We start from the raw sequence: 10811 nt of genomic DNA, 5'->3' as shown, positions 1-10811 counted from the left end.
TTGTAATGTATATGCATAGAATCTAGAAAAAACTAAAACGTTCCATATACGAATCATCCAATTGTTCATAATAAAAATGAATCTACACAGAACTGATCAATTCATATCATTACACCTAAACATATAAATGATTTAACAAACATAATGCAATTTCATTGTTAGGTCTGCCAACAAATTGAATTATACAAACTTGTTCGTTCGTATATACAAATTGATACGGAAGAATATACAACTTAACTCGCGAAATATACAAATCAAGGTTCGCGAATTATAGAAATCAAGGCCTCCATAGGAAATCAAACTATAGCTATGAAGCGCAATTATCAAAACTATAGTTATAGAGCATTAATATGATTATTATGTTTGTTATTCCTAAAATTTACTCTGTAAATAATAATAAAATAATAAAAAGTGTAATAGAGATATTGAATAGTAATTTTCCAAATTATTCACCCCTTCAACTATAGAGTTTAGAGGAAAAAATAGAGATAGGTTGGGAGTTACCCCTCCAAATTATTTTCCAAGGAGGGTGATTCAATTGAACCCCTTCATTGGCTTGCCACTGCCAATTTTTTTTTTTTTTTAAATAGTAATTTTTCATTTCGTGTTCTATGTACAAACTTAATGTTTATCATTACACTAGAGAGCAAAGAGTTCAACGTTTAGAACCAAAAAGAGCTATTCACAACATAAAAAGAAATGAGTGGAAGAGAAACTACATTCAAAATCTTACTTTGGATCAAGCAACCTCAATGTCATCATTCACCAACATTCAGCAAGTCACTGGGCTCTTTACTATCAGCGGTATGGACGATTACGTGGTGGAGAGTGTTGGCATTTTTGACAAGTTGGTGGAGCTTTTTCTCTACTGAACACAATCTTGAGAGTATATCAGAACTGTAATTTACTTTCTAGACATTTGCAGGCACGTCCATGTCGTCCTCTTCAAGATCACTAAATGATACATCCTCCTCATTGTCGATAGGAATGGTGGTCTTACTAACACCTACGAATTCTGTGCCTTCTTCCTTTAACCAATCATCACCATCATCTTCATCACTCTCTTGTAACTTACTAGTGGAAACAGATTGTGGTTTTTCAACATTCTTATGGGTAGCAAGTCCTCCTTCAACCACAGATTTGTCAACAATTTGGATTTCACTGCTAATGGCAGGCTGCTTTTCAACATTCTTATGGGTAGCAACTCCTCCTTCAACCACTGGTTTGTCAATAATTTGGATTTCACTGCTAATCACAGACTGCTTTTCAACATTACTATGGGTAATAAGTCCTCCTTCAACTACTGGTTTGTCAACAATCTGGATTTCACTGCTAATCACAGGCTGCTTTTCGACATTACTATGGGTAATAAGTCCTCCTTCAACCACTGGTTTGTCAACAATTTGGATTTCACGGCTAATAACAGGCTGTTTTTCAACATTACTATGTGTAACGAGTCCTCCTTCAACCACTGGTTTGTCAACAACTTGGCTTTCACTACTAAGGACAGGCTGCTTCTTGGTAGCAGGGACAGGTACTGCAGTAAAAGTGTTCGATTCCACACTAGACATCTCATGAACCACATCTGCAGAAAGCGCAGTGGACAGCGCTGAGACAATCTCTTCATGCCGAGAGTTATTTCTGTCATTTGATTCAGAAGTCCTCTTCTCTGGCCAGTCTTCTTCTATTGGCTTAGTTCGCTTATGCAACTCTTGTGCCAATGAGGCCCTGGCTTTGACAACCTGCATACAAATAGCATTTGCAATGCTAGTGATTAAGATCACTCATTCTCACATAAAATGATGAAACCAAGCATCAGTTTACGCACAAAATAGCTAAAAACAGGAGGGAGGTAACTATTATACAAGCTGGGAATGATGCAAGTCAAATGGACAAGTTGCACTCCACGTAACACAGTTACTATCAAAGCCCAACATATCACTGTACTTCAACATGAATTAAAATCGTCACCCCTAGTTTTTGTTGGATGAGTTTATGCCTTCCTTTCCTCACATCATCCTTGTACGGAAAAGAGGGAGTACTTTTATATGCAAGGAAAGAGAACAGCATGACCACTCAATGAAATCAGGAGGGAACTGGGATAAATGGCTAGTCCTACTAGAAGGATTCTTTGGATAATAGATACTGTGACTTGTATTCTTATAATTGGTTTAATAGGCATTTTAATTTTATGCACATATTACGAATTGGGTTCATCCCTGTCATAATGAATTAATTGAGTTTTCAACGTGAAAGCTTAAGAATTCAATGGGAATCCCTTCTTTGTCTGTTTGATTTGAAGGGAAAGGACCCCTGAGTTCAAAGGCTGAGCTATGTTGGATAAGCTTTTGGATGCCCAGAGAGCATCGAGAAGCAAAAGGCAAGTCAGGGAGGCTCACCAAAAGCAAAAGTAATCAAATCATGAAAAGGTAAAATCATGAAATATCTAACTTCCATGGGTAGGAGGGGTCCTTGCGGGTTGGGGTGGGGTGAGAGAGAGTTCGGATGGAACTATGGAATGACAAGAATGTTCGACTCTCTCTGATGAAAGACCTACACAGTTTTCAGTAAATATGTGAAGATGTAAGGTTCAACCCATTAAGTGTGAAAAATGGGACAAATCCCTCCCCCAAAATCCCCCAGCAAAGCTAAAGAAGTGTCTTCTTCCTCCTGAATTGGTTGTTAACAATGTACCCAAATACACTAAAGTACAATAAGGTAAGAAATTATTTTCCAAGTACTTCTCCTTCAATTAAGTAGGGAAGTTCAAGAATATTCTACATACAATTCTGATACTTAAAATCAACAAATCTAGACATGTTGTGAGTCTGAGCACAAATAAACATACACAGTAATTCTTTTGATATTCAACAATTTGTATATAGAAACAGATCATTCCAGAACCTAAAGAATCCAAACAAATATTTTAGCCACCATAAAAAATCAGATTTAATTATTGAGCTTTAATACAAAAATCAAAACCAGCCAGCCCTAGCATAGACCCCGTTGATCTACTCATTTACAGGAAAAAATATGTAGTTGTCAATTTGTGTTATCAGCAGAAAAATCAAAGCTACGAGACACATGGAGTATCTTCAATTATATAAGCAGATAGTAGCAAATAATTACATCCAAGACAACAGAATGGGAGTAATCATTATGGGTACATGAGACTGTTACCTGTGGTGTTGACAAAAGCTTAGCATCTTGCTTATCCAGTCGAGGGTGAAGAAGTACAAAGTAGATCGCCCAAAAACGCGCTTCATTCATGTAAATTGGACAGAGCTCAATCCTCAAAGCAGGTAATCTGGGGGCAAGTTGTTCAACAGCTAATGCATGCTCTTGCTGTGCATCAGATAAGTAGAAATCTACATCAAGAGGAAATCCATAAGATAAATGGTGCGAGCAGTCAGGGGTGGAACTAGGTGGGAGCTTTTCCGTAGATCTTGTATTTGTACTGGAAAATTAATTAAATATATATGTATATTAACTCGTGAACTCCTAACAAAATTAATTGACAACTTAATGGTAAGGAAGGGGACTTGGAAAGCAAGAGTTGTGAATCCCACTATTATCAAAAAGTTTCATTTTTTTTTCTGTCTTTTTTAAAAGGAAATTTAGAAAGAGGTCCCGGGATATAAATTTAAGTCTAAAGTAATAATTCAACATAAAGAGAGATCAGTCTGTACAGTGATTGTTAAAGAAACCGTTAAAACAATAGTTTGAAATGTTATCGAATTCAGGAATTGGTAGAGAAAATGCCACATCAAATTTGAAAGACAACAAATAGCATAATATATATTAGTTTTGAATTGATGAAGGGAAAGCCATTTCTAGGTCAGGACAAACTAGATTTTAAAATACAACAACATACCCAGTGTAACCCCACAGTGGGGTCTCTAGGGAGGGTAGTAACTAGTATGCACGCCGACCTCACCCCTACCTTGTGCAGGTATACAGGCCAGCGAAAACTTAGACAGAAGTGTTATGTGTGTGTTATTCTTAAAAGTAGAATTGCTAATTACTCATAAGGTACTTCTAACTGGAATTGTTAGTATAACAGCTGCATGGTAAGAAAGTATAATAAAAGGAGTAATAAAATTAGCAAAAGTGATAGGATCACATGAACCAATGTTGCTCAAACTCTTTAGAAATGCTTTCTGGGTGCATGTTGGATCCTCCAAAAACAGTGCATTTTGAAGGATCCGGCACAGTTGTGGTGGCAGTTTTGGAGAGTCCGAGCAACATAGACAACGACTGTACGATCTTACTTGAAATCCTAAATGAACCTATGTGACTATATGAGATCCTATCTCTTTTTAACTCTACTAATGATTTGGATGAATCTTATGAATTTGCACGATCATATGATCCAAATATGATTTTGACAACGAGGCACCTATTCATCCATAAAATTTAACAGGTCGTGTGACAGCAAATATCAATCTAAAAAGCTAAGAAGATTTCATACTCATATGGTTATTATATCCATATCAAACACTTGTTAACACAAACGAGAGGCAATTTAACAAACAATTGGCAAAATTTCCTACTCTTTCAATTGTTTGATTACACGTACAAAAGATAATGCTCACATTACAATAACTCTCTTTAGTCCTGTGGAGTGTGGAGTATAAGAGACTTAGGATAGCACAGAATCTTACAAACTTTGAAGCATTGATCCAAACAAAGCTTTGAAGTATTTTGCTACCATATCTTTGTTAACAACAACTACCCAGTGTAATCCCACTTGTGTGTACGTAGCCTTACCCCTACCTTGTGTAGGTAGAGAGGAGCTATCATGTCTTTGTCCTGATGTAAATTAAATTGTCTTGGAATGACCTTGTATGACAACCCTATTAACCTGACGGTTGAAGCTTTGTTCGTATATTAAGGTTTATTACTTACTATTTCACTTATAGGTCAGAACTTACTGGTCCATTAGAAAACATGTTTTAACTTACTGTCTTTGCTATAGTGCTCAGTTTAGTCTTAACTAGGATGACTGGTACATATATCCTCTAAAATTCAACTTTATTTTAAAAAGTACTCATTATTAAGCAAGACGTTAAATGGTTAACTCAAGAAAGCCTAATCATCATTTCAGAATCCGTCGTAAACACCCCCATCCCAAAAAAATATTTGATATACCTCCATTTATTTTGTTCTTAAAGTTCCATACATGTAAACAGCACACTAAGATTGTGTATACCAGTAAGCAAGAAGGAAATCATTCTTTCTGATAGTCAGCAGTCAGATTTTTTACTTCCATGCGGTCAAACAGAACAACAACAAATAATGCTCTATCGTACATAGTATAATTCCTTTGGCAAACCAAATCTATGCACAAAACAAATCTGCTGCCTCTACCTACTACAGAATTACTGATTGCAATTTGATATCATGATAGTAGTTGCTTAAATAGAGATAGTAGTTTCAGACACCCAACGGTGTGACCTAGTGGTCAATGAAGTGGATTGAGAACCATGAAGTTTCAAGTTCAAAACACTTGATGATTTCTTGTCACAAGCCTTGGTGGACAGTATTACCATGGGCGGAGCTACAGTGTTCCGAGGGTGTCCAATTGGACACCCTTTGCCGGAAAATTATACCGTATATATAAGTAAAATGCTATTGGTAACGGTTATAGTTAATAGATTGGACACACTGAACATGTCAAGATACTATGGTCCAACGGTGTGAGGCTCTCCTGCCTTACTTTGAAGGCGTGGATTCGAATCCCCACTAGTTCATTTTATAATCATTTTAAATAGAACACTCTTATTTTATTATTCATTAACTTATTTCTTTAATTGTCTAAGCTAATTAAATTACATTCTTAATTAGAAATCTAGGTTAGTAGCTAATTGAATTTTCAATGAATTTGACTTTATTTCTTTTCATTAAAATTTGAAATAAAACTTAAATGTAATTATTTAATTTAAAGTTAATAAATAAATTCTAAACTATTTCTATAAAGTTGCTAAAAGCGAACAAAACCTCATTTGATTCTGCTTTCATTATTTATGTCTCGTTATTGTTGTCATCACCCTAGATTAGTGAAAGTTTGAAACGTAAAAATGATTTCATTTTAAGCTTCCCCCCTCCCCCCCTTCCTTTTTTTTGTTTTGTTCATTCACTTTATATTAAATTAAACACAAATATTAAAGCTAAATATTATGCAGTTTGATTTTTAAAATTTTGAAACATTTATTCGTAAAAAAAAAAAAGTAATATTAATATTATGTAGTTCAATTTTAATTTTTTCAACGCATCCATTCATCAAAAAAAATAAAATTACTTATATAATATTTGGACACCCTTCATAAAATTCCTAGCTACGCTACCCACTACCTGTATTGGTGGGAGGTAGCAGAAAAATAGAGATAGTAGTTTCAGAACCCTCTGAAACCTGCATTAATCAATTTACACGTGAATAAAGATTTTTGTTTACAAGTAGTACGATCTACACTCTGTTATTAGAGATTTCTTTTAGATAAATTCCTATTCAATTTGGAAGTTCATCTGTTGCAGCTTGGAGAGTTGCACCTATCCAAATTCACTATTGATCTAAATAGTTTACTTTTGGGACGAATTATTCTCGTATCAAAGTAATGTTACTTATGATACCAAAGCCGCCTCTAAACATATAACATCTGAGCCTAACTCAACCCCAAAAGGATTACTCAAGTCCATATAAGCAAATCACTAGTTCATTTTCTAACCAACGTGGGACTCTAACCCACTCTTACACCTCCTTCACACCCAAGCTCAACTAGAGCTTGAACCAAGAGCCCAACCATGAATGAACCTAAATATATGACATATGAACCTAACTCAACTCAAAAGCTAACTCATGAAGGAAAGGATTGTGCAGGTTCATATAGGCAAACCACCAATTTCATTTCCCAACCAATGTGTGTCTTACCCACTCTATCGCAGCCAAAGCAGACCAATGATCTCACAATCAATAACATATTGGAAGCATTTCAACAAATTCAAAATAAGAGTAAACAAATAAAAGAAAATGAAAAAGTAAAATCACCTTCATCATCTGCATTTTCGGGCAAAGGGAAATCCAACCAAGTTTCAGGACGCATCGCAATGTCCCTTACGAAAGCCACTACTTCTTCCGTAACACCAACAACACCTTTGTCCAGATCAAAGCCTTTCCCCTCTTCCTCCTCTTCCGGTCCCAACTGCAGTAAATTCGACGCCATTTTCGTAATTTCCGACACCGCCATATTACTCGACAGTAAAGATATTCCGCTCCTGAACTTCCCACTGATTTCAGCAAAGTCAGTCTGCAAACCTACGATCCCCGCCGCCGGGTCGGATTCCTCCTCATCCGGATCCAATTTGGAGTTATCAATAGGCTTATACGAATCGGATTGTGGCGGTGGAGCTAGAAATGACGCGACTCCCCAAAATTGACTGGTTAGTGTTTTAGTTAGCTCCGACAGATCCTCTTTAACGCCACGTGAAGGCGATGTCGGTGAAGATGAATCTTCTGTTTGTTGATGATTTTCCGATTTTGGATTGTCAGTGGAGTGATCTCGATTAGGAGGTGGAACGACGTCGTTTGTGTCGTCGTCGAGATTCAGGGAGTTGGCGATTGATCGAGCCAACCATGACATTGTTAGTCAGATCACGGAGAAGTGATCGGAGTTTACAGATCGCCGGCGATGAGTAATTTAACGGTTGTGATTGACTGTGCAAATGTTAGCTGTCGAATTGAAAAAATAAAAAAATAAAGCAAACTACGCATAACTAACTTTGTTGTTCTGAAGTACCTGCATGTGTAGTCGTTATTTTTGGAGTTAAATAGTTTAAAAAAATAAATATATATATATAATTAAATTATTATTTTTTTCACGACTTTTTTATCTCAATTATTTAATTATTAGAGTATTAAAAACTAAAAACAGATCAATTGTTGAGTTGGTTGTATATTATTTTCATTCAATAATAGCTATGTGTAGTTTAACTCAGCATGGATGTGGGTTTTAATATTAAAGAAGTGATATAATATTTTAGATAAATAAATAAATTAATGAATAGTTAAGATATGATATTCATGATTAAATAATACTCTTTTTGTCTTAACTTATGTGATATTTTTCATTTTTCGAGAGTTAAACAGATTAAGTTTGATCGACAATTTGCGCATGAAATATTCAAATTTTTTGAAATGTATTTATATTATTCAAGTAAAAAATATTATAAATCACAATAATTGAAAATTAAAAATATTTAAAAGATATATGAAAAAATTACGATCAAAATAAGCTTGTTTGAATCTTGAAATTTGAAAAGTGTCACATAAATTGGGACTGACGAAGAATTTGGATGATTTAACTCTTTTAAAAAAAAAATGATTGTAAGGATCGAATCTAAAATTTCATACATGTAAATTCTTTGAGATTAATAATTTAAATTTACTCCTCAACTCTTAAATCCTAAAACTTTAATAAATAATGTTAAATAGAGTGTATTAGTAGTGTTTGCATTAGTAATGCATGTATTAGTTATGTATGCATTGGTTATGCATGTATTAATTAGGCATAATACATAAACATGACCCTTAACTTGTCTTCAACGGACAACTATGCCCTCCAACTTTGAGTATGCACAAGTAGACACTTAAACTTGTATAAAATTAAACAAGTAGACACACATGTCTTACATGACATAATACATGTAGGACGCCACGTAGGACATAAAAATTTCATGTAGGGTGCCATGTAGGATGAATGTGTCTATTTGTTCAATTTTATACAAGTTTAAGTGCCTACTTGTGCACACCCAAAGTTAAAAGTCATAGTTGTCAGTTGACACCAAGTTAAGGGTCATGTTTATGTATTATGCCTATTAATTATACACAAATTATTTCTTATGCATTGTTTGATTTGGTGTATTAAAATTAGCATACATTGCATTAAAATATTTATTTACAAAAATATCCTCTACAATCATGGTGGAAAAGATAAAAAAGGAGTTTTGAAGGGTAATTGAGTCTTTAACCATGCAAATGCATGTATTAAATCCTTTGCAGTACTAATACCTAGAAATCTATGGTATTCGTAATACACTCATCAATACACAATAGAGTGTATAACTAATGTTAGCATTAATTATACGTAACATGAAAAAGTATACCAAACAAGGTATACAAAGCTAATGCATGCATTATTTTTGTTAATACACTCTATCAAACGACCCCTAATATTAACTAATTGTTCTAACAAGTCTCCAACAAGATAAACTCTCTTCTTGTTACAAATCTCACATTGGTCACATCTTTAACGATGCTCAGAATTATTACAACTCTATAATAATCATATTACAAATTCAATAAAGACTAATAACTCTAGCCTTTAACTATCCAAACATCACACAAAAAAAAACTAATAACTCTAGTCTTTAACTGATCAAACTTCAATATTAAATAGTACAGACTCGAACATAACTTGTAAACAAGATTTCAGTGTTGTTGAGACAAAGTCCTGCAGTTTTGTTCTGTGACTATTGCTCTTAAGATGATAAATTTCATGAATATGCAATAAGTGCGGTTCTCAATGGCCTTCATGTCATATATATACTGAAAATTTGTCATGCCCTAATATATCACGAACTAGAACTTTACTTCGAATAGAACTTCCAAAACTCAATATAAGCCTAATCACTTACATGCCCCTTTCTTATAATCATGTGTCACCATCAAACAAATTACTACGCAACATGCATCTTTCATGAGAATTTGTTGCAACAAACTAAATTACAACAATATATAAGTACTAGTACTCCACTAATTGATATTTATAACACATTTAGCTTTCTAACTTAATTATATCTATGTTGTTCACATAGAAAAAATGAAGTTGAATAAGGGTGAGAAAGAAAGCAAAATAATGAGATGCATCAAAGCACCAATTACTAGAGTTGTTATTAAGGTCAAGAATTTTTACATGAGAAAGCTATGGGATAATTACTCTGAAAATGTTGTCTATGGTTGTCTAATGGTGTTCTGCCACTCCACAATTGTCTTCTTGGCCTAACAGAACTTTTAGTGGCAATGAATTTGATTTCCCAAGGACAACTAATCTTGAAAAGATGGTAGAATTAGAGCATCTCAATCAAGCTATAAGTAGGGTGCGTGTGGTTCCTATGGGAGAAATGCAAACTTGAAGTGTGTCAAGTATATTGTCTTTAAAAATGAACTCTTTTTAAAAAAAAATTCACTCCGTATTATAATAAGTGATGTTTTTATTTTTTTATTTTGATTCAAAATAAGTGATGTTTCACGTAATTAAGAAGATGTTAATTTTTTTTCTTTCAATTTTACTCTTATTTAGATAAGTGAGTTTTTATCCATTGACGGTCATCTTACCTTTCTCTTGTGCTATACTTTTCAACTAGATCAATCGCTATATTCTGATTTATTGAACATGTGCTTTGTGGAACATGTTTTTATAAAGTTCACTCTTTATTCCATATATATTTCTTTTTATTGCTGATTGAATTCAGGTAAGAAGGCATCTCAGAAGGACATATATTAAGATAGGACTTATTCGATTCATCTATGTAAGTTTGAAGTTGGATCATTCGCTCGTGTAGAGAATCAATAAATTATTTTAAATAAATACTAATTAATTAAGGATAATTTATGGCATATTCATCAACAAATTGTAAGGAAAAAAGATATTCATGTTTAAAAGAATCACATTTAATTTATCAAATGATCAAAATCACAATCATCCATATCAACACAATAACCCCCTCCCCCCCCCCCCACCCACCCCACCCCACCC

General features: G+C 34.1%; 1 protein-coding gene across 1 annotated transcript; it reads right to left on the bottom strand.

Moving 5' to 3' along the window:
* Window positions 1-581: 581 nt before the first annotated feature.
* On the bottom strand, window positions 582-7781 carry LOC102578222 (uncharacterized). The gene is made up of 3 exons (XM_015310154.1): window positions 7046-7781; window positions 3181-3368; window positions 582-1742 (listed from the first exon to the last, which is right to left on the bottom strand). Exons 1-3 carry the CDS (start codon window positions 7635-7637, stop codon window positions 912-914), a joined length of 1611 nt encoding a protein of 536 aa, XP_015165640.1. The 5' UTR covers window positions 7638-7781; the 3' UTR covers window positions 582-911.
* Between the last annotated feature and the right edge of the window lie 3030 nt (window positions 7782-10811).

This window comes from Solanum tuberosum, unplaced genomic scaffold, assembly GCF_000226075.1.
Source record: "Solanum tuberosum cultivar DM 1-3 516 R44 unplaced genomic scaffold, SolTub_3.0 scf00126, whole genome shotgun sequence".
In the NCBI taxonomy this organism is placed as follows: Eukaryota; Viridiplantae; Streptophyta; class Magnoliopsida; order Solanales; family Solanaceae; genus Solanum; species Solanum tuberosum.
Note: the sequence above shows the minus strand (reverse complement) of the source record. Positions and strands in the feature narration are given on the sequence as shown.

What these genes read in the sequence shown, in the direction of transcription:
- LOC102578222 (XM_015310154.1), bottom strand. Translation starts at nt 7,637, where the DNA reads ATGTCATGGTTGGCTCGATCAATCGCCAACTCCCTGAATCTCGACGAC. An exon ending in CGAAAATGCAGATGATGAAG is followed by an intron (nt 3,369 to 7,045) that starts GTGATTTTACTT and finishes CTCTTGATGTAG; the next exon opens with ATTTCTACTTATCTGATGCA. An exon ending in AGCTTTTGTCAACACCACAG is followed by an intron (nt 1,743 to 3,180) that starts GTAACAGTCTCA and finishes ATTTGTATGCAG; the next exon opens with GTTGTCAAAGCCAGGGCCTC.